This window comes from Struthio camelus, chromosome 3 (genome assembly GCF_040807025.1).
Source record: "Struthio camelus isolate bStrCam1 chromosome 3, bStrCam1.hap1, whole genome shotgun sequence".
NCBI lineage: Eukaryota > Metazoa > Chordata > Aves > Struthioniformes > Struthionidae > Struthio > Struthio camelus.
The window spans coordinates 15,644,221-15,668,644 of NC_090944.1; the positions used below are offsets into that span (position 1 = coordinate 15,644,221).

Sequence of the window (24,424 nt, forward strand, 5' to 3'; positions counted from 1 at the left end):
AGGCGACGGAGCGCGGGCGGGGCCATGCGAGGGGGCGGGGCGTTGCCTGGGGGCGGGGCTAGAGCGAGGCGTTACGGGGGCGGGGCGAGAGAGGCGTCAGCCGGGAGGCGGGGCGCGGAGGTGAGGCGGCCTGACGGGGCAGGGCGAGCGCGAAGGAGCGAGGTCCCGCCTGGCGCGCGCCCGCGCGCGCGGGTCATGTGACGCGGAGCCCTATCGCCGCGCGCCACGTCATTCGGCCGCGCGCCGCCGCGCCGCGGGGCAGGCTGGGATCGCATCCGGGTCGCCGCCGAAGGCAGGCGGTGTGGCAGCGGCTCTGCGCTCGTCCCGCGTCTCTCCGCAGGCCTCGGCCCCCCGCTCCCGCCCGCCGACATGGCGATGCAAGCGGCGAAACGCGCTAACGTGAGTGCTTCCCCCGCCCCGCCCCGAGGCCGGCGGGTGGGCGATCGCCCCGGTTTTCCTGCGGTGTTTGCGGCTGCCGCGCTTCCTGTCAGCGCTGGCGCGAGGCCTGGCGCCCCTGCTGCTGCCCCTTCGCGGAGCGTTTAACGGAAGGCCTCGCGCTCCCGGCTGCGGAGGGTAGAAGGGGAGCGTTGGCGCGGGCAGGCTCTGCCCGTGGCGTTAGCCGCAAGCCGTGGTCCTTGAGGTGCTCCGTTTAAGGCGTGAGGTGGCCCCTGTAGGCCTTAGTGACATGTCTGTTGTGCCTGCCGCAGATTCGGCTACCTCCAGAAGTTAATCGGATCCTGTATATAAGGAACTTGCCCTACAAAATCACGGCAGAGGAGATGTATGATATTTTTGGGAAGTACGGACCGATCCGACAAATCAGAGTGTAAGTACTGCAGTTTACTTTGAGAAGTTAAGATTTATATGCGTCTTAGAATATTCATTGCATGTCACGGTTCCTGTTATAGCAGGCTACAATTGGGTTTTACATCTGAAAAATAGTAAGTTCAAGGCACTTTAGCTGTAGCCCTGTGTCTCAAAGTTGTATGCATTGATTTTCTCTTATATGCAAATGTCATTGGAAAACAACATTGCCAGTAAACAAATGAAAAAGCTTAAATTGCATGTGAAAGCAGGTAACTGGATAAAGATAAAAAGGCACTCTCTCCTTTGGAGAAATGGAAGTCATTTAATTTTAAAGACCATCACTTCTTCCTTTTGTTGTCCAAGCAAGAAATCGTGTTATTATAGTACTGTGAAAATCTATTTTCTGCTTATAGATACCATTATTACTTTAATAGGAACCATAGTATGAACCAGAAATCTTTTACAGTAGGTACTAAGCAAATTTGTAATGAAAAGAGACCCATGTTTAAGTAACATCCTATCCTGCAAAGGAAGGGCAAAGGTTGAATGCAGCCAGTTTTCTAATTTAATAAATACTAGATGCTAACCTTAAAAAAAAAAAAAAATAGCACCTGTTACTACTGCATCTGAAGCTGTCTCCCCAGAGCTAATACAGGACTCCCTGTGCACCAGATACTGCTTGTCCCCAAGCCATATAGTCTGTGGATAATAAAGAATTGACTGTAATAATAATACTTTATTTTAAATAATGCACCGAGGTTATACAAGCCTATACCAAATCCGAGGTTCTTCTCTTTAGTTCCTTCAAATACTGAAGATCTGAGCTCTGAAGTTCCTTGTTTTTTGAGTACTGCCAAATTTACTTTGACTTAAACCCCAATTTCATCAGGTGAATGTTTTGTTCTAATAAATTTCAGGCAGAAAGAGTTGGCTGAAGCTGGAATTTTGGAATAGCTACTGAGAACTGTAGTAAGATTAGTTGGAGTATTGATACTGATACAAAAGCTTTTTTATTCTGAAAAGTATATAGAAAGGGAAGAAAGGGCACAAAATTTGATGCGTCTTTTTAATACTTAAAAAGTATTAAAAAGAAAACATTATGAACCAGACTTCTTCAGATGTACAAACAGAACGGAAATGTAGCCCATATTTGGTAAGCTTTTTGTACTGCTTTTATCCCGCTGTTGCAAAATTAACTACAGCATCATGTGTTTATCCAGGTCAGTAGAGCAGAATGTATCCTTGTGGCTGATATAGCTCTCCGTTTCCCCTGCTCTGAGAGTGGGAGTAGGCAGTTAATCCACAATGTTTAGTAGTTTTGACTATGCAGGATATAAATGCAGAATCAGTTAAACAAATCAAGCTTTACTATCCCAAGTAGAGATGGTTATTTCAGTCAGAGCTGTAGGAATTAAAAATAATTGTCCAGTGTATAGAACAAAGTATGTCTTCAGCAAACAAACATGCAGAACAGAGAGGAAAATACGCTCGAGTGCTGCATTGGAACATATAGCTAGTTAGAACTTTCTAACATACCGAAGAGCAAAAAAGTGACTGGGAAGCGGTTGAAGGGACAAGGGGTAGAAGAATTTGTTGCTTGGCTAAATAGGTGGGATTCTTCGCTAGTAGGCATAAATTGACAAAGGAGAGCTAGTATTTAAGGTTTCTGAAAGAGTGTAGATAGGAAGTTGAGACAACAACCACCAAGACTTTGGATGAATATCGGGGGAACTGTCCATCAGCAAGATTTGTAGGAATATGCTTTCTCAAGGGAGCTGCTGGCAGCCTTCCTGACAATCAGTCAGGTCACTGGTTTGTAGTGGTTTTTGCAGAAATTCTAGCGTTGTTGTGAGATTAGCTGTAGTGCGGCGCTCCCTGTGTAATGACTTTGGTCCTTTATTTGCTCAGTTTTCAGTCTAGCCTCTTAATTTTCATAGACTAGCGCAGTGTGGGCATGCGCTACGTTGTTTGTCTTCAGGATTTCTCTTTTTGAAATCTACATAATGACCACCTGAGAGAGGTGTTCTTCTGATAATCAAGTCTTTCTGATAATCAAGTTTACTATAGCTATCTTAACTTCTTCTTGAGATCTTTTGGATTTTGTAAGCTATGTAATCTTTCCAGGGTACTTAGCATTATGTGCTTGGAGATGTGTCACATCCATCAGGCAAAGAGAATTGAATTGATAGCCTGGTAGGTGATGCTTGTGCTTCCGAAGTGGTATTGCACCAGTGTGGCTAGCTTGAGTCTCTTGAATTGACTTTGATGTGCTAAAAACAGTATTCCTTCCTAGAGTTACAGCACATGCTTCTGATCTAGATAGCCGGTAACTGATGGCCCTGCTGTTAAAACAACTGTTAGTGTTTCCAGAACAACTGGAAAGTTGTTGAAGTATTTCCAGAAACATGACAAGCACTAACAGCAACAGCTTCTAGTACTTACTGTGGAGGGATGAATTTTCCTTAGAATTAATAACACAGGCACGTGTTTCTGTTACGTTTTGATTCATTTTTGGCTCTGAATTATAAAGGAAGATCAGTGTGGGAAGCAAGGATGTATGACCGTTTCTAGGAAAAATAATTAAAAGTCGTTTTTTGTAAAGTTGCATTAGGTGATCTAATCTTCGTCATTGCTAAATATTAACAGCTGTTTTATATTTGTGTTGTTTAATGTTAAAACTAATCTTGCTCTGCAGTGGGAACACTCCTGAAACAAGAGGAACAGCATATGTAGTCTATGAAGACATCTTTGATGCCAAAAATGCTTGTGATCACCTGTCAGGATTCAACGTGTGCAACAGATACCTTGTTGTTTTGTACTATAACGCAAACAGGGTAAGCATGCTTGATTTTCCTACGTTACCTGTGAACCTAGTTTAACGTAAATAAAAATTTTCTTTCAGTTTGAAAAGGCAGTTGCTTGGATATTTTTAAGAAATAAATCCAAACTGGTAGGGAAGGAATTGGATAGAGATTTCACTTTCAGTTGGTTGACTGGTATGCAAAAAGTACATTTGGACTGCGGATATGAAAAATGTGCTTCTAGTAGTGTGCTTCGAGGAGGGCTAGCCGGGACCTTAAAAATTTTACAGTTGCAGCAGGATATGAGATCTTATTTAACAGTTAAAATAAATCTCAAAGTTCTTGACGTTCTGCTTGGCACTGATAGTATCCAGTGTACTGTGGCATTCTGCAAGGCTGAGAATTAAACAACACTGTGTGTGATAGTGGTGTAGTTCATAGTGATGAGTCATTTGCAGTTATTGGGGAATAGTATGTATATAATTTTACTTTTCTCATGTCTTTTATTTTTAACTACAGGCATTCCAAAAGATGGATACAAAGAAGAAAGAAGAACAGCTTAAACTTCTCAAGGAAAAATATGGAATTAATACAGACCCACCAAAATAAACTGATCTCTCTCTGGAAAACTGATTTTAAGCCCTGCCATTTTTGAACTAAACATAGGGATTCTCAGTCAATTATAACTTTTCTTGTTTTGTTGATATGCTCCAAGTCCTTAGATCTTATCATTAGAATTAAAGAACAACATTACAAGATCTGCTTTAAGATTAAATCCCCTTAAGTGGATATGTTTTCTACATGTTATAAGGGTGAACTGGTAAATGCTGCATAGCCGCAGCCCTGTTTATAGCAGGATCTTACAAGGCGGGATCAAGTACTCTTAGTGATTCCAGCCTGCTGAAATTGTCACCATTCTCCAGTGCTGAGTATAAATATGGCAACCAGTTAATATGAAGAGTTAGTTCAAAGGGCTCTGCGTGAACTGTCTACATAAAGGTGAATTTCACTTGACACTTACTAAAAATGAGGTGTTGCAACTAAACAAGAGTGTCCCTGCCCCACAGTGTTTTGTGTTTTGTTTTTTGCTTTTTTTAACAAATAAGTATGGTTTGATACTTCATCGTACCTGTACTAATATACAGAAGTTCCTGCCGCATTCTGCCTCTGGGAATGTTTGAAGGAGCTTAACTCTTATTTCATTGTTAGGCTGCTTCTTACTAGAAACAGACAACCCAAAACCATGTTTATGACAAAGTTTCTTTTGCAAGTTATAGAAAATGAATAAATAACTTTTGAAATAACTGCTTCGGTGACTTCAGTCAGAGCATCTTGTTCGAAGTCACTGGGACAGAATAGCTCTCGGGAAATAATTTTGCTTGAATAGTGCATGGCTGCAGAACTGACTTCAGGTCATAATCAGTCTTTATTACGTGTATCAGATTTATGCTGAAGTTAGCAGAAGCAATGGGAATGAACTTCATGTCATTTAATATAGAGAACACCTGAGCCAAAGCAAGACAGTAGATGGTGACTGTAATTTTAGAAACCTGTAAGGTGATTGTTTTCTACTCGATGTTCTTGAACTTTAATAAATTTCATGTACATGAATTTTAGATGTGCCCTCTACTGGAGGGAAAAACAGATTTAGAACTTCAGGCTTTTAAAAAATACCAGCAGTCATGTCTGGTGAATAAAAACATGTAATACTCGCTATGCCTAACTAATGAAAATAGTCAAAAGTAAGCTCTACCTCTGTTCCGAACCAAGCAGAAGTTGTGTGACTGTTGATAGTTACCCTGCCGCTGAGGAGGATTTATTACCTTGGATTTGATGATTAACTTGCTGACCACACGGCTTCCGGCCAGCGCAGGACCTGAGCAGAGGCAAGTACACTTTGCCTGAGGAATTGTAATTTAGGTTAAAAATTTTCCAGTGCGGTATATTGTCATAATGGATTCCTTCCAATTTTTATCCTTAATTTTTTTTGTGGAAAATAATACTTCAAACGTGCTGTTCTCATGTTCATTTAGTAAAACAATAAATATGCGTGTTTGCATAGCTGCTTTTTAATCAAGGCTTGGTTTATGCTGTGCTACTTCTACATTTAACCTTTTATTTTTTTAAAAAAGTCATTCATCATCTGAATGTTTGTAACTTGTGTAAGAATTTGTAGAGCTCCATCACCATAAAGTCTGCCCTACTGTGGGTGTACCAGTGTGCTTGTACGTATACACATGTTCTTTCATGTTGAGTGCCTGAGTGAGGAGGGAAGGGGCACAGCTCTGGGGATCAGCGTCCAGTCCTCCAGCAGAAGAGATCCTTGGGAGCTGCCCTGTGCTGCGCGCGTTGGTTCCCAGCTGAGGAGCATGGAGGGTGAGGGCTGTACTAGAGTGCGGCGTGGAGGAGGCTGCTGAAATGGCTATCATGTAATTTCAGTGCTGTGCCGGTGGTTGAAACCCAATCCTGACAAAAGTGCTGTCATCTTCTCCAATTGCCTGCCTTGGGAGAGGTCCCACTGGGATTTGTCTCCTTTGTCTTACGCTGCAGACGAGCGTTTGTGATGCTGTGTGTGCGACTGCAGCAGAGCGAGAGTTAGGCTTAGCACGTTGAGTAAAAAGTCTTGTCCCTGTTCTGTGCCTCCTCCGTATCCATGTCATTCCCTTCAAATTCAGGCTACTTTTTGCAACGGTAAGACTTAAGCCATCCTGTATGTTAGAAATAGAAAAATCACTCTGGAATCATAACAAAAAACTGCATCTGGGGGAGGGGAAGGGGGTCATGCAATCAGGGTGTGGGAGACTGAGCCACTTAGCAGCTGGCAAGACTCATGGTCCTGTCTCTGAACTATATAAAAGTAAATCTCTGCTACCCTTTTGGACAGCTTTCTGACTTGTCCAGCCATCTATGGTCTCCCCTATCAGGTGCAACTATCACAAATGCGCATGCGTTAAATGCAGAGGAACTTCAGCCTGACCCCCTGTAATTGTTATACGGTAGCTATGCCCTCCTAAGCCAGTTTAGTTATCACGCTTCAGCTATCAGATCAATATAAACCTAAGGTTCTTGGGCAAAACTGGTTTGACTTAAAAATGTTTAAGTTAAATTAATTTTATAGGTGGCATTGCTTCTTTGTGAACATCCACAGCTTTTTAAAAGTTACAGACATACATGCATATATATGTATGTATATACGCATACATAAACACACTAGGATAACTAGGGCAGTGTGTACACACAAGGTGCTGGGCATTTAGAAGGCCTCAAGCCATAATAGGAACTGGAGGTGCTTGTTGCCATGCTGGATTGCTGCTTCTAATGAATACTAAATAATAAATATTGATAATAAAATACTGAAGTGGTAATAATTGAGTCACATTCTGTCAGCCTTATTTAAAATGTTTTAAATCATATGCAGCTACCTCATTCCTTCTGTCAATAGCAGAAAGCCTACTGCTATCAGTACAGCATCTGTTTTGATGGGAATTTGATGCTGTTTGAAAAATTATATAGAAAGAGCAATTCTTTGGGGTAATAAGATTAACAAAAATTCCTTCAATGAATCCTCAAGATCAGCAGCTTTTGATTTCTCTGAGAGCTCAGCTGCTGCCTTTCATTAAATATTCCATTTCATACTTTCGCTTCTAGTGCCTGTTCAGGGCTTTCAGTGTCCCTGTGCATGTAAAATGAAATAATAATTTGTACCTGCAAGACAGAGGGAATGGAAATCGAATGCCCGGAGGATTATTTTGATGAGGTCTGCTCAAGATTTTGTTTGAAATGTAATATCAAAGGACAGGGAAATGAGTTCAGTTATATGAATGGCAGAGGGAGCAGCACATAAGGCAGATGTTACCAGCCTTGTACTCTACATCTGTGCTGGTTTTGTGTGTGTGTGTTCACGTTCCATTTAATTTTTCAGGAAGTAGGGCATGAAATTAAGCCTAGAAGGTCATTTTTTCCATCTCTACTGTTTAGAAATTATACAGGCGGTGACAGTAAAATTTTTCCAATCTATTATATAGTGGTAATAATTATACGTACTGTGTTGATAGATGATACAATTAAATAAATTAACACATTTGCAGTCACATAAAGACCTGGAGACTTCATTTCCTTGAAGACTTAATTTCCTTAAGCATCACAAAGCACAATTAGTTTTCCTTTCAGATTTTTTTTTTTAATGAAATCGGCAGGAAAAATACAATAATCTTTGCTTCCAACAGAGGCCTCTGAAGAGGAAGGGTGGTGTGGGAGAGAGCTTCATCAACCAGCCGTAATAAGAGTTTTACAGACTCAGTAATAGCAGTGCTGTACTGCTGAGGGCAATAGGAAAGGTAAGTGCACAGCAGCTCTTCAAATAGAGAGGAAATGACCGAGTGAGTACGATCAGCTCTTAAAGCCCAGCTGGAAGATGTTTTCCATTGATAAGGACCCTAGCAAAAGCTTTCAGGTAGAGTGATGCCATAGCTATGGCTTTAGACACAGCAGAGGTTTGCCAGAGCCTCAATGGGATCAACAGACAACGAAGGCGTACAAGGAAAACGAGGTCGTTCCAGGTAAGCTAAATCAGTTCTTTGCATTGTTGTTCACTTCAGAGAAGCTCAAGAAAGCTCCCAAACCAGACCTCTTTTTTTTTTTTTTTTTTTTTAAATGAGCAACTAGCTTAAAATGGGGTATGATAGGAGAGGCTTTAGAACAGTGTGCCAAGTCAAACAGTGTTTGGCGGGAGCGATGGGACTACATTACACGGACCCACAAAGTCTAAAGGAGCTCACGTGTAAAACTGCTGCAACGCAGACTGCGATGTGCAACCTCGTGCTGAAATCAAGGCTAGTCCCCGAGGTGGGGAAGCGCAAAAGCGATCGTGACCTTTCAAAAGAAGCTGGGAGAGCTTGTGGGCATCAGACGAGTCTAATTTCTTCTTTACTAACAGGAAATTTATTGTTTAATAGCATAAAATTACTCTATCCTAAATAACAGACCTATTAACGAAACACGTAGATAAAGCGCAGTCTAGTTGCTACAATGACCATAGATTTCCACCAAAAAGAAAAAAAAGGTTTATTCCTATCATTGGGGATAATAGCTTGTAAGAGATGGGATTATTTATTTATGTATTAACAAGCTAAAATGCTGCTTTGTGGCTAAGATGACTATCTAGAGAAAGAAGCCAGATCTGTAGTCACTGGTGATCACACTGCCAATCTGGATTTTCTGTGTTCATTTTATATTTGCTCTCTAGGAGGTATCATCTCACTGCCTATTTGCTTGAAGCTTTGCAGTCTGCCTCCTCATGCTAGATGTATTTTTCTTATATAGACTCACACGAGAAAACAGTGAATCAATTGCCTCGTATGTTTCTATCAAAAATCCAGTAGTTGAAAAATATGCAAACAGTTTATAATCAAATAAAAAAATACCTAGATATGTTCATTTTTCTATACTCAAGAGAAAAAGGGCAATTTAACTCAGTAATAAGAGACAGTTTAACAAGCTCAGTATGCCAGAAATTAAGTTTAGGCCATTGCAAACTAACAGCATGGAGACAGCTTTGCTTAGTTAGGTTCTCCTCCTAAAACTGGGCAAATGACTCTTTACACGTTTCCGCACCTACAAAGGAGGAATGAGCACTTAGTGAATTAACATAACTGTTGAATGAAATAAATATTGCCCAGTCTCAAGTGCCATAAGCCTAGGTACAAATTAAATTTACCAGTTAAGCAAACAGAACCAGAAAGTGCAGCCTAAAAAAAGACGTCTCCAGCAGCCACGTCCTCCCATAGTTACGATTTATTTTGTGAGGTGAATGCGTATAATTCTACTTCTCTTTAGCCTATCTCAGTTCCAGCAGAAAATTTTTACACAAGTTTCAATGTTGTAAAGCTGTAGAACTGGACCAGTACTAAATGTCTTTGAGAAACACTGCTTATTTTCCACTTCTTCAGCAGCCAGAATATGGCCAGAGCTGATGGGCCTTCAGGAGGACGGGGAGGTGGAGAGTCGGGAGGACTAGTCTGTCCCAACAGCCCCTACAGTCACGGTCCTCGTTTCCTTTGGTCCCACAGAGCTCTTCCGCTGTGCAATTTAGAACAGAAGCGGTATGCGGCATGATGCATGTTTCATACAAGAAGAGAAATAATTGACAAGCAAATGGGCTGATGATAGTTTGAAGAACTTTTACACTGATAAAAAGAATTCCAACGGCCAGTGACTTTAAAGCAGAAAAATGGGAAACACAGAAACTGTAAAGTATCAAGATTTTATTGTTTTATATATACTTTTTAATTTTTAAATGAAACAGTATTTTTCAAAACAGCAGCAAGCAGAACGTACAAGTTGAGAAAAGTGGCAGCGCAGGTAACTCTGTTTGGCTAATGCCCGTTCATGTACAAGGTGTACACTGGATTTTTTGAGCACCTTTTTGTTTTTTTTTCTTGGTTTGAGTGTACAGTAAGGCAGTGGTTTTTCAATAAGGACTATATATATATTTATATTTATATATATTCTCAATCGTCACTGTGAACTTTTATTACATGCAAATTAAATAAAATGTACAACTTGAAAATGTTACAACGGTAGACATTTTTCTCAAAACAAAGCTTCTAATAAAAGGCAAATAGAAACACCACAAAGTTAAAAAAAGAGAAAGAAGGCGTAAGGACCTAAGCCTAAGGCCAGGCGCTATTAACATGACAGCTTGAACAGGGAAGATCAGGATTCCAGTGAAAACTTCTACTGCTGGGAAGGGGAGAAAGAATGGATGACTATTGACAGATGTCTCCGGCCAACTCCCTCGAGAAGGTTCACTCTAACCTGAGAAGCTCCACATCAAAGAGGAGAGTAGCATTGGGAGGGATGACTCCAGGGTGGCCTGTGGCTCCGTAGGCCATCTCAGGTGTACAGGTCAACTTTGCTCTTTGTCCTAAGCTCATCTGATTTATGGGTGTCGGAGAAGGGAAAATACAAGAGGAGAAACGGTGTTAGGAAGAAAACAAACACCAACTCACTACGTAGCAACCTTACTCTTGAGAAGAGGTAGGACCATCAGGATTTATCGGTCAGCTCTTAAAGAAATCTGAAAGCTGCCGCAAACAGCCCTCACTCAGGTCTCCTGACTTCTTTGGCTTCTCGCTGCAGCTTTAGAGCCAGTTTTTAGAGTAACAGATTCCTTTTAATGCATGCTTGGTCCATATCGCTTATGCTGGAGCCAGCTGTATGAGGCCGAGTCCCTTCTGCAGTGCGGAGCACGAACAACGCCTTTAGCAGACGTTATAGAAAAGGCTCTTGGTAATAGATGGACCAGAGCTTTGTATTCATCAGAGGGCAGTTCAGAAAGGCAGTTAGACTCAGTCTGAAAGACGCTGAGCAACTTTTCTGCTTCTTCAAACATCAGCAGGGACATTGTCAAAACTATTGCTCAAGTGCTAATGCTACAGGCACCCAACTTTCTACTTCTGGGCACAATAAACACTGACACAATCCTACTTAAAAGAGGTACTCAGTTCCCTGGTGTCAGCCAGAGCTGGGGCAGACGCCTCCCCTCAGGTACTTGCTGCCTATTGCATGAAAGAGTCCCTGTCCTTGGGATGGGTAGATATGTTGACTGCTCTCAAGCCAGACTAGCCTAGATGGAAAAGGACTCATCAACAGTCAAATCTCTACTCTACTAGCAAAGTACGTGGGGACAGAGCTTGCCCAAACTGGTATTAATTCATCATAGACTGGTGACTAAATATTTATTGACCAAGAACTGACCCCATTTGAAGCAGCACTTTTAGCTTAGATCCCTCTCCCAAGAGCACACATAGCACTGGACTATACGTTACACTATATGTTCTGCTGAAAATTTTCCAGTCCCTATAAAACATGTCAAAGCTAGAGCAGGGAGACGGGTCATATCAGGTAGAATAAAAATATGAATATGACTTTTCCACATCCAGGGAGTATTCACACCATTATGGGGCTGAGGGTCAAAGAGCAGAGGACCTCCCCGCTCTGCAGTGTTTTGTGTGGAGGTGGTTAGCTGGTGCTCTGACTGGTGCCTGCAAGCAAGATGATAGCTGCTAAACCATGCACGGGTTCTAGGTATGAGGCAACGCTGAATTGTCAAAAGTTGAGCACAGGACCATAGATGCTGCTGACATTCGACAATCAATGAATCAAGGTTTGAAAAAAAAAAAAAAAAACCCTACATATTGGCTATAACAAGCTGCCCTTTTGCAAGTGCATTGTGTCAGTCATGCTCCTCAAAGCTTTCAAAATCCTGAGCCATATGCTTAACTCTTAGTAAAATCACCCACTAGGAGGAGCAGGAGGGTAGCTTGCTGCTAGAATGATTCCTTGAATATATTTAGGCCACTTACTACCTGAGGGACAGGAGTCAGTGAGTGAGAGGGGGTCTAGAAAGGGATGCACTGATTTACCCAGCGTTTGCTGCAGTTTTAGCTGCACTAGCTTCTGACTGGGATAAAACTAACCCCCTTTAGACCTTAAACACGCTTTCAGGTTCCTTCTCTTTGTAGGGCCCATGGTCTTCTCATGCCAACATGCACATGAAAAACCATGGTACTCACAGGACATTTGCAAACTGTCTTGTTGCTCACTCTTTCACAAGCTTTTGTCCCGTTTCTCTATTCAGACTACCAGTTCTGCATTTCTACAGTACTTTGCACATGGGGGTCCTGAACTTCTCTTAGGTGTTATTGCAAGGCAAAAAAGAAAGACCAGAGCCTAAATGATTGAGAGGAACACAGACGCTTTTCAGAGAGTCCAGGATTCATCTAATGCACTCGCTCCTTCTCTGACTGCAGAGAAGGGAATGCTTGTGTTGCTTTCACCATGGGGCTGGAAACCAGGTTTTTCTTCCATTCCGCTCAGGAAAAGCATGGTTGTATTATTTGTCACTGGATTGCTGCTCATTTTGCACTCTTTCCTTCTATTTATGCATAAGTTGTTCTTGTTAATAATACTACTCGAGCAATTTCCTCCTACACTGAGCTCTATGACTCAGAAATGGGGCGTCACAAGGGATTTGCACCCTGATCTTATTCACTCTTACACTTGTGGCTGCACTGGCACAGAGCTGGCAATGTGTTACACTGCATGGCTCCTTTAGGATTTTACTGCGGTGGTACCAAACTGTAATTAATGGAGGGCAGTTTCCTTCTTCTTGTCTTGGTGTTGATCACTGAATGTTAAATTTAGTAGCTGGGCACCTGAAGTCATAAAAGTTTAACAAACAGCGCAGTTTGGTACCCTACTCAGTAAGGGTCAAACTCGGTAGCACAGTCATGGGTGTTAGCAAAAGTGGCAGCTTGGCTTTTTATGGCATTGCTAAATAGAGGTAAAATGCTGCCACCTGGAACATCTCAGATGCTTCCGTGGTCTATTTGTGGCAGCTGCCCCTGGGAAAGGGACTTAATCTCTCCCCTGCCAAATGCATGCCACACGGAAATCCTCATGAGTAGGGAGTGTCCCTGGATAGCCACTGCAGGACTAAAGGAAATACTGTGCTCAAACGGAGCCCGCTTTCAGAAAACCACCCAGGACTCTACATTGTGATTTCCAGTGGTTGCCCTTAACTTGTCAACATTGCACCGAACACTGCTGCGTTTACACACTTTTCAGCTGAAACATTTCCATTTGAAGTTCAGCCAGCATTATTTCTTTGTACCTGTGTAACGCCTTCTTCAAAACCTTTAATGACTTCTTGCCTGCCAATCTTGAACCTGAAAGGCTTGTTTCGGTCTCTGGAGGAATCAAACTTCTTTCCGTTCTGTAGCATCCCTGCCGAAAGAACATATACAGTTTCAGTCCCAGCTACATCTGAATTGAAGTGCTTGGAGGCGGAAAAGAGTGAAAAAGGAGGGTGAAGGAGTGAAAAAGTAATGGCTTGGTAACATCAGCTGCTCATTTCCATTTTCACTTTGAAGCCTAGTCCAAAATTGATAAGGCAGGGGAGTCAAAAGCAGAGGCACCATATTGTTACCTTTGCCTTCCAGTAATTCAGGCTTTAAAACGGTAGGAATGGAAATATATTCTCCTTATTAATCTTACCTTCCAGCAGGTTAGAAAGCGTATTGTGCCAAATATCATACAAAGATCCAGGAAGAGCTGTTTCTCGCCCAGCAGAGCTTCCAGGCTAAATAGATAGAGGCAGGAGAAGAGCAAGCAGGAAGCACTTCAGAGAAAAGTGTGTGTGTATGTGTTCCTATAAAACCCTAAAAGGGTATTTACAGAATAATTTGCCTATGAGGTATGTTCTTTCATAACCTTCACCATTAATGGCTGTCATACTCCTGAAACGTCTTACCGCAGTAGAGGAGTCTTCCGTGTAGGCTCACATGCAGGCACATACGGTATACACACATACTATGCAATATATCTGCTCAGTGATATCCCTGAAATCTCCCATGCAGACTGGGAAGTCAGAGCAGCTGCCTGTACAAGGCTTTCTAGTTACAAGAAAGGTTTCGTTTGTAGAGCAGAAAAATAGCATGCGTATGGAGGGCGCAGGCAGGGAGCAGCAGCTCAGGGGGAACTCTCAGACATAGCACATAATCCTTTTCGAAGTATCTGATCTTAAATGGCAGTCTTTCCTCAGAGTAATTTTATTTTTAAACATGCCATAAAATCTTATGTTTCTATGGGATGGCAGAAAACTATTACAGAATCCCCAAATGTAATAGTTTTAATATTAAAACTTAGTACTGCCATTTCACACTGCATGTTGAAAGCGTTATGAAAACATTAACTATTCTCCTCAGCAGCCCAAGCAGATACTTATTATAAAATAGCCTGACTCAGGAAGCTCAGATTCAGCTACAAAGTGCCACAGCATATTAGTATGTTTTCATTTTCTTTGGTAGCCATATCCTATCCAAATATTCCATTTAAAGGTTTGCCTGTTTACTAAATACCACATACCAAACCAGTGGCAGAGCCAGAATTAACTCTTTGGAGATCCTGACCACAGCTAATGGGCTGTGTTTCCCATTTAAAATCATGTCTCTGTCTGCCTGTGGACTTGCTAGTCTTCTTATATATAGCACATCAAACTCTCATTTCGCCATCTACAGAAGATGTGTCAGGCCTTGGGGGAGAAAACTGGCTTGTTCTCTTCTGTTTAGAATAACATCCTATTTTCTAGCAACGACCACTAAGTGATGACTTCAGAAACGTAACCTCACCACCGTTTTGCTTCTGGAGACAAATCGAGATCCAAGCAGTCAGATGTGCCGATATTTGCTGAAGCTCTGGCAAGAGAGTTAACTTTTACATGACTCCCCTTTAAATGTGCATGTCGTTTAGAAATGAGCCAGAGTCCCCGTGTGCCCTGGAGAAGTTCCGATCTGGATTCAGAGCTGCACTTTGAAGCCTATCTTTGTTATCTCTCTATTCGGAAAGTTCGAGTTGATTCCTCAGTCTCCTAGGAGCTAAAACAGCATAATGTTTTATTTTCTCTCTTGCTAATGCATCACATCATTGATTTTCTTTTTGTGAAAAAAACTGATTGGGTTGATATTCTGCAACAAGGACGGATGCCCATCTCTAGCCTGCTAGCACACCTTTATTTTATCTAGCTAACAACACAGAGAGAGAAAAAGCCAATCTGGAACTGAACAGTGATATTGTTTTGCAAAGTCACAACTCCCTTGGCAATCAATGAGAGTTTTGACTGAGTGAGGACTTTTAGATGCCTATATCCTCACTTGATGCAATAAACCTCATATTGGATTCTGAAAGGTAACGATACTGTATCAAAATAACTAACTGTACAAACTCAGTCATCCTAATACTGTGGTTTTGAAAACATTCTGATCAACAAGGTGTCCTAACCAGCAATCAGATGTTCAAAGGTGGCTGGAGAAAAGGGCATGCTTCGGATCATGGGTCCTGGTGAATCACTCAAGTGCAGCTCACTGAAGCTGAAGCAGATCAAAGAGAAGGCAAATAATTTTGTTAAGGGATAGGACTGGGGATACATCTAAACTGCCCAAAATAGAATACTATTTGGCCTAAAACTGCAGTGAAAAAGCTCCAGTCTAGGTTTAATTCAAGCTCTTATTTCTTATTAAAACATAGCTGCGTCCGCATTCTTCTCTTAGCATGGATTACCTATCTGAGGTCAGTGGACTTCAGCTAAGATCACATCATTTAAGTCTGCTTCCTAAGGGGGCAGGGATGTCTGTATTTGCCTAACAACTTTTGAATCTTTTAGCCAATTTCAGCCAAGCTGACAGATGCTTAGAGTTCATGATAGCATGAAGATCTTAGGCATTTAATGAGAAGAAAGAGATCTCATTTAGTGCCTCTTCCAAAAGAAAGGGTCAATCTTTATTTTTTATCAGAGAACGTATGTTATGGTGGAGAGGTTAGGAACAGAAAGGAACAGTATGAATGCTGTAGCCAACCCACAGTCAAAGTTTCTTGTTACCAGCGAGTTCCTTCAATTGAAAATAATTCAGTTGGGAAGTCAGTCAACCACATCATAACACAAATCCACAGAGCCAGCCCAACTATTTAGGCACCGAACTGATACCTACAAATCCATGGCCCACAGTTAGTTATCTATCAAATGGACAGAGAGAGATAACACTGAAGGCCCTCCATACGGTGCCACAACCTAGAATATTTATGTATAAATTGGGTGAGATGAATTCTACCACTAACTTTAGCCATGTCAAAGGTAGAAACTGAATTTCAACTGGTCATCTAGACTACTTCTACAGTCAACAGTATAAGAGAGGTACCTCCAAGAATGATTCAGCCCCTCTAGATGTGTATCTTAGGACTGGAAGAACCTCCTAGAATTGTTTATCAATCTTAGACAACTAACTTGCAAAAGTCAAAAAGTTAGTAACGTTAATTTACAAAGCTAGACAGCTAGCTTTTTAAATGATCACAGTAAGGAGACATTAACTCATCCATTCATTCCGAAATGAAGTAGACCGAATTGCATCTCAGGCTTAATTAGCTCCACCGTATATTGAATTACTTATCTTTGCAGTGTTGACACATTTTGGGAATCAGAAGACGGAGATTCTAATCCAGGGCAAACCCCTCAATTTCACCAGCTGTTTCCCTTTTATTTTGTATAATGGGAATAATACCATTCACTTACCTCAAAAGAGCGATAAACTGAATAGGTGACTTTCAAAAAATAGCGGTATTCACTTGGAATGTATTATCTTACCTTATTTTTTAAACTGCAGCTACCTCGGGAAAGTAAAGTAGGCTGAAGAAAGTTGTTTTTTATATGTATTTTGGCAGCAGAAATAAGGGCACAGCATTCAGAAAGTGTTTCTAGGATAGGCTGTCAAGCTGCTATCCTGTTTGAATTTACGTAGACCAGACATTCTTCAGAACAGGTACATTTATTGCCATCGCTTTTTAAATTATGCCTTGTAATAAGTCTGTGCTACTATAAACTTTTCTGTAGGTTCGGTTCCCCTGACTTTTAACAGTTAACATTCACTGAGGCAGCGTTTTCTGTAGCCAGCGTTGCTGTGGTTAAGAGTTTTTGAGCTCAAGTGTTTCTTTTCCCCTAAAAATTATGGTTGCTAATCTCAAAATATGTCAATATTCTGTTGGGATTTTACACAGGCTGGAAATTCTATTTTTTTCCCCCTTTATAATCTGTAACTATCACTGACATAGACTTTTAGACTGAAAAATAAATTATACTATTGGGAAGTTTCTGTTTCTACAAACTGCACAAAAGCCTTTATCTCAGCAGTGATGCCTTCACAGTGCATAAAGGAGGAGAGAGTTCAGCAAAGCCAATATAGTTGCGTGGAAGTGATAGGATAAACGTATCCATAAAGTCACAAATCGCATCCCAGGCTGGTTTTCACTAGCAGAACTCCACTGATTTCCCTAGTGTTATTCACATTTTACATTTAAATAGATCAATCCTTTTTAGGATTCAGTTCTGACATACTGCTGTAAGGCAGGACAACTCCTCTGCTTTCAATGGCTCTCCATGGCTGAATCTTAGGCCTGACACATTGGAATAACTTGTCCTTCCCCAGTCAAGGATAAAAGCAATTCCCGTATGTCCTTAACGTGTGCTAAATTGAGAGATCAGGGCAATACTTTTTTTCAGGGCAAATACGAGTCAATATCTTACACTTCTGGTGCCCAGGGAGAAGCCTAGAGGACCGACCTAACACACCTCTGGCTCTTCAGGTTATTCCATCCGAACTCAAATCTGCGCCAATTAGATATTGCACGCTTCTTATATCTTCATTTGTCATTTCGTTATCACCACAAAACACAGTCCATCAGCTTATAAACCTTTTCGCCATCATAACAGCTTATAGCAAAGTGCAGTTACATCTGGCCATGCCCCTCTTCTTCCAAAGGACTGCACAACAAGTAGCGTATCCCTCTTGGCTTTCTTTCATTTGATTCCCAAAGTAAACTCTTTTTCAGACAATTTGGTGTCCATCAATTTTACTAACGACAATAATTTTAATCAGAAATGATGGTTCTTGTACTGGAAACACAAAAGTTGAATGTGAGCTGGAGGAAACTTTCCTTTCCTATATTACGTCTGACTAGTGGGGAGGAGCTGAAGGAGGAAGGAAAGTGTGGCTTTGCAAGGGAAGCGTTCAGCAACAGAGGTTTAGTACCACTATAAACCCAAACTTTGTTTCTCCCTGCTAACTCTTCCTCTGCTTAACACAAACAAAGCCTCAGGAGGAAAAAGATTTGCTGACATAGACAATATTTTGCTGACAGTTTACAGTCACTCAAGAAAAATGATTAATCTCTATAAGGGAACCTTCAGTCTAGGGGGATAATAAATGGCGTGACTGGGGTGCATCTCCACAACATATTAGATCTTCACCACAATTTTTTTATTTAAAAAGGCAACAGCAATGGTTAGAATGTGCCATTTGTTGCCATGGCAAACAACCACTGACTCAAATCACAGAAACGGGAAATGGGGATGGTGGTCACTTCTTAGCGCCTGCTACTGCAGTGCACTTCAATAAGAGTTGAACTTTCCAACACGGGCAGCCTTGCTGCTGTTTTTTTCTTGATGTATTATATACTCATATATCTTTAATGTGGAGTAAGAGCAACACAATCAATTATTTATTATGCAGCTGACACCACGCAATGAAGACACAACAGACAACTATTCAATAATGCATTACCATACACTACATATCAGTGTTGTGTACAACTACAAGACAATATGACTGAGCCTTGCACTTAGCTTGGCTTCACAGCCAAGAAAATTACACGTAATTGTCTAGTTGACTCTACTGAAAGGCATTATTCTGTCCTACTGGCTTTATAGATTTGCATATTTCTAAAAGAGAAGAGAAAGCAGACTTATACTCCAGACAGATATGAGGTTCAATAAGCATATTCTACATGAATCATGAGACCGAAACAATTCCTCTGGTATCCTGTTGCCTTAATATAGTCATTTTATTTTAGAGTCTAATTTTGTTGCCATTACAAAGTTGAGCTGTAAAATGTACAAGCTCTGCAGCACAAGGCAAATTTAATTTGAGTAAGCATGGCAGAATCAGGTCAACTTGGATATGTTAATGAGTGGGACAACAGATGTCAGAATCAACAGAGAGGATATATCACTACAGAAATACTTTGCATCTCTTGTACCTCTCCCACAAATACCAATGTCCAGTAACAGAGGTTCTGGAGGGTCACAGAATATTCCTAATTAGGCTAGGTCTTTCTATTCCTCCTTTCTTGGCACTAGCCAAATAGCATAAAGAGCAATTCAAGAGCAGGGCAGGAATACAAAGATGCCATTTTGCAAGATTTCCCACACCAACATGTGTAGTAGAACTTAGCTAAAGAATTCTGGCCATCTAGCAAGCCAAGGACAATAAAATGCATCTTTTTTTTTTTTCCCTTGGTTTCATTCTCAGTCTCATCCTCTTCCACAATGCAAACACATATTTCCTTCCCCCTTTCCTCATTTTACTTTGATTGCCTAAGTAATGGAGGCATGGATTTGACATTTTAGCCAGTAGTGCATACATGAATGTGCAGGTGACCTTTCAATGATAAGTTATACACTTTAACAGATGGTTAAACCTCACTGAAATAGGTGAACGTAGTAGCCACCTATCTTCCGATAGGGGGTCCGAACATGAGGGTCCTAAGACCAAAACATATGTTCACCCAGAAAACAGAGCTAGGTTGCCAAAGCTTCTGAATACCGATTTGGATGCAGGCAGCAATGGAAAAATACCACAGAAAACAGAAAAGAATCGCCAAGTGTTTTTTTGGAGGAGCTCTGGGATGGCTCTGGGATCGCATTAGAGAGAGGTTTTGGATCAAGTGCTGGCGAAAAGAGGCTAGGAGCAAAGAATCAACTCCCCTACTGATTAATTCCTTTTCTGCTCAGGAAAATGGGATGCTAAACAATCTGCCAGTAGAAACAATCTCTGGGCCATCAAACCTTCCCAACCACCCTAGTATAGAGGGATAACAATATTGCATCAGAACGTTAGCTGTGCTCTAAGGACCAACTGTTCACAGATTGAGCATCCTTTGATTTTCCAACTGCAGACTTCCAGTACTCGCTTCCATTCCCTTCTGAATAAAATCTGTGCTAAAAGCTTCATTTACCAGTGCTGCACTTTGGATTCCCTTGGCTAGAACTAGGAACAACCTAATAACAAATCTACCCATCTCTAGTAGGGCACTCTAGTTTAAGAGGCTATGCATACACTGAGATATAAATTTGAACTTTAAAAGTATATGCTTAATGTGCTACCACTTCATACCAACATGTTATATAGTATTTTGGCCTCAGGGGTGTTTGGAATCGAAAAATAACATTTCTCCTCACATCCTTTTGGAATAAATGCTCTCTCCCTATTTATCAGGTTCTTCATTCAACTTCCTTTATGCATAGCATGGTTACGCTTCATTCACAAAGGACTGTTCTACTGAAGCTTATCCTGAGAAACAGACTGATCATCTAACATCTTGCAAAGGACTCAGCAACTACTGAGTCATTAAATAAGAAGGAGAAAAAGAAAAACATTCTTGGAAAAAGAGAGAGACACACAAGAAGCAAACAGAAAAAAATAGTGTTTATACAAACGGGTGTTGGCTAAGCCATGTAAGAAGGCCCAGTCGATATGCCAAGATTATATACGCTCTAAATAAGTCAGACACAGACAGCACAGTTCCACCATGATCTCATAGGTACATTAGAAATACATAACGCAGAAGTCAAATGCTTTTAGTCGGGGCATCCAACTTTTTGATCCAGACTAGACAGACATTTCTGTAATGCATTTTATTTTAGAGACATGGTATAATATTCCTAGCTGGCATTATGTAATATCCCCTCCCTTCACAAGCATTCTGAGAATTCCTAAGGAATCGTCTCCTCCAGCCAGGGATTCCACATGGCAAAATGAGACATGACTTCACTGGCACCGATACGATAAAAGCAGACGGGACTCCACGGTGCCTCACTTCAGCATAATACACGCAGTTTCCAGGGCAATTGGGCAAAACACACCACTGGTTTTACTCAAGGAGTAAACGCTGGTCGGGAGCAGAGAACGACAGCTATCCAGATGCGCTCTCTATCCATTGGACAGACAGTAGACTTCCCACCTACCTTTAGCTACCTAGCTGAATTGCACCCCAAATGACCTGATCACTGCATTTTTAGTGAAAAAATACTGTTTAAAACCAAGTTGTTTTTGATGGGCACACCAAACTCCTTCCCGTGGATTATGCCGCCCAAGGTCTTTCGACTCAGTGACTAGAAATCTACTTATACACTTACTGTATAGTAACATAAACATGAAATACGCTGTATAAATAATAAATGATAAAAGTCACTTCAGTCTCTGAGTGAACTCTAAAAAGGGTTTATTAACAAGTGATGTACTGGATCACCCTCATTACGTTGTCAGGAGTTCAGCCTCCTGTTAAGATTAGACAGAAACAGCATGTTGCTGATCAGTCTTTATCAAGCTGCTACAACCCGCCAGTGAGAGAATGTCTTATTTGCATATCACTATTTTTCTAGGCTTTTTTTTTTTTTGAAGTTATATGTAATATACTGATGACTGGAACAAGCCTCTCTGTAGATGTAGTTTATTCTTCCCAGCTACCAGAAACATACCGGCTTTCCCCCAAAAAAGTATTTTTGCAATACTGTTTTCAATGTAAACAGTGTTCTAAGTGTTCCAGATCAGACCCTAGCAGTGACATAAGTATCTCTCTGCCTGTAAACTCCGAGAGTACGTTCTGAAAGAATATTAGCTACGGAATTCTTCTTTTGCCACATTTGTTTCCAGATTTTATTCATCTTTCCTGGTGCTGTAGATCCTCATTGGTGTAAACTGGCACAGTTCCACTGCTATCAATGAAAGTGCACAAATTAGAGGAATTTAAAACTAAAGCGAATGATGCACTCAAAACTATTCTCCAGAGCAGAACTGTGCAAGAAGATGGAATAGCACAGATTTGTGATCAGAGAAAAAAAGCTGGACGTTAGAAAGAATAGGTTCTGTCAGCAGAGAGCTGTGTAAGTATAACTTACCCTCATTTTATTGCCTGTAAAACAATGACTGTGAATTGATCAAGGTCAGAAGGAGATTCACTGGCATATCCAGGAATAATATTATTAATTAATACACTTACTCTGCCTTAGGAATCTTGAAAGGCTTAATTCAAGCAAGCCTTCAAGTATCTTCAGAGCCACAGTGGAAAGGAGCTATTAGCAATGCAGTTTGTTATTATAAATAGGTCTTTTCCATCTCTAAGTTTTGATCTCTGTGATCTTATAAACAAACTATGGAAAAAGTGGCAGCTGTTATCTTGACAGATGGGTCTCAGGCATTGCTCTGCTGGACATTAGACAGTCATCTCTCTGGAGAACAATAGGAATTTCCAAGTGCCTGTATCTATTTTCATCTACTTAACAAGCCACTCATGTCTTGGACTAGTGAAGGGAAGAAGCAAGAAGAATACAAAATAAATGTTTTAGGGGAAATATCTCATAGGAAAGTGGGAGGCAGAAGAATAAGATGATTCACCGATTAGCAAGTTCCCCTAGAGTTTTATAGAAGTGACAGACTGAAAAAACAATCAGAAGTTTCTTACAGAGGCAATGGCGACAAACAGGCACTTCCAGAGGGTAAGATGCAAAAATCCTGTGCACTAAGTGAAGAGCACCCCACAGGCAGCCACAGGCCAAGGTAATTGCAAGGAGTCAGCTTTTTCTAGAACAGTTGTCAGCTTTTTCTAGAACTTAGTTTACCATCATCATCCGTTTTGGATGTAGAGCTTTGAATCCAACTTTAGGGACAGATACAAGCCTGAGAAAGGGTCCATCCTATTTAAAGGGTGGTTGGTAGCGATGGTGCTGCTGCTCACCTTTTCCGTCATAAACGCTTGCTGAGAGCACCATGAGTTCCGCTCTACCTCAAACTTGGTTTAAACCTGCATCCTCCACCTTTTCAGACGTTAGTCTCATCGTCAGACAGCAGAACACGCAACGGGCTCACTCTCTAGGGCCCTATTTGACTCTGCATGGTAAGCTGGAGAATCACGAAGCTAGGAGTAGACGAAGGAAGAGGGAAGCTAGTAATAAGGGAAGCCAGTGGGATGGGCAGAGACCTGGATCCCAGTCCTTGCTCCCAGGACTGTTAAATCAGTCGTGAGTGCTGTTGTGTTGGGTCTATCCCTGCATTGTTTACGCAAGGTTCTCATTGACTTCAGCAGGAGTAACGCATGCAGAGGGACCGCACAGGCTGCAATGTTTTTCAAAAGCAAAAGCACTTTCATGCTCAGGACTGCTATAAACAAAAGATATTGTAAATTAAGCCAATTTAGATACTACAGATAGAAATAGTAGTCAGTCATAGACACAAACAACAAAGATAAAAACATTGCCAAAAAATCTCAGTATCACAACAGAGTGGAGAACAACACAAACAAGTTGAGAGCGGACCCAACAGTGAAGTGTAACATAAACAAATGAACTAGTACACCAGCAATGGAAAGTGGGAGGATTTCAGACGCTGAAACGAAAGGTGTAACATCACCATTTGTAAAAGTAAAGACTGAGGGATGGTAGCTGCATAACTCACAAGAATGGTTACAGACCAGGGAGCTCTGTATCAACAGCTCACTATCTGTTATCACCCCACTGAATGTCACTGAAAGCTATGACCACCACAAATGTAGCACGCTAAATGAAGTAAATAACGCCTTGTTCCTAACAATCAAATGGGCACATGTACATCATGAACACAGTCACATAAGATTTTCTTCTACAGAAAAATAATGGATTGTCCTGCTCAATTCTACCCAAAACTCTAAAGAAAATACGATTTGGGGTTGAATGGAATGAAAGAATGAAACACTACGTGAGAAAATGGGAAAAAAAATTGCTTTATGTCCATCTGAAACTTTTCATTTAACTGAGAATACATTGCTTTGTTGCCAGGTTACTAATACAAACTATTTATTTAAATACAGCTTCTTTGAGGTCTAGTGAATTCATGAACACCACCACCTTTCAAATTAATTAATACCAGGTATTGTTTAGCTACATCCAGTCTAAAAGATACCAGAGCTATTAAGGAGAAAACATAAAAGAGAAATTGGAAAGTTAAAACTCATAAGGAGTGTGCTGAAAGGCAAGCATGCTAGACAGACAGCCAGACCAGACAAAAGAAAGCCAGAATCAACCTAAAATTTGGATCAAAGAAGCTGTGACTTGTGTGGGAGGGATATAGTCAGCTGGTCTAAAATAATCATTAAGCCAGATACTCTCAGAGGTATTC

At 41.1% G+C, this 24,424-nt stretch overlaps 2 protein-coding genes across 2 annotated transcripts in view; one reads left to right on the plus strand and one right to left on the minus strand.

The window, feature by feature from the left end:
• The first annotated feature begins 81 nt into the window (after positions 1 to 81).
• On the plus strand, positions 82 to 5,685 carry SF3B6 (splicing factor 3b subunit 6). The gene is made up of 4 exons (XM_068937047.1): positions 82 to 399; positions 708 to 826; positions 3,503 to 3,641; positions 4,128 to 5,685. Exons 1-4 carry the CDS (start codon positions 370 to 372, stop codon positions 4,215 to 4,217), a joined length of 378 nt encoding a protein of 125 aa, XP_068793148.1. The 5' UTR covers positions 82 to 369; the 3' UTR covers positions 4,218 to 5,685.
• Positions 5,686 to 9,851: 4,166 nt separating this feature from the next.
• Positions 9,852 to 24,424, minus strand: part of FKBP1B (FKBP prolyl isomerase 1B) — a 47,035-nt gene continuing 32,462 nt past the window's right edge. Inside the window, exons 3-4 of the mRNA XM_068937048.1 lie at positions 13,285 to 13,397; positions 9,852 to 10,543 (exon numbers count right to left, since the gene is read on the minus strand). Coding sequence (XP_068793149.1) covers positions 10,415 to 10,543; positions 13,285 to 13,397 — 242 coding nt within the window. The 3' untranslated portion in view covers positions 9,852 to 10,414. The remainder of the gene's footprint in view (positions 10,544 to 13,284; positions 13,398 to 24,424) is intronic.

Bases quoted from the DNA above. Each gene is read 5' to 3' on its own strand.
- SF3B6 (XM_068937047.1), top strand. From the start codon at position 370: ATGGCGATGCAAGCGGCGAAACGCGCTAAC. The intron at 400-707 runs GTGAGTGCTTCC...TGCCTGCCGCAG, and splicing joins AAGCGGCGAAACGCGCTAAC to ATTCGGCTACCTCCAGAAGT. The intron at 827-3,502 runs GTAAGTACTGCA...CTTGCTCTGCAG, and splicing joins CCGATCCGACAAATCAGAGT to TGGGAACACTCCTGAAACAA.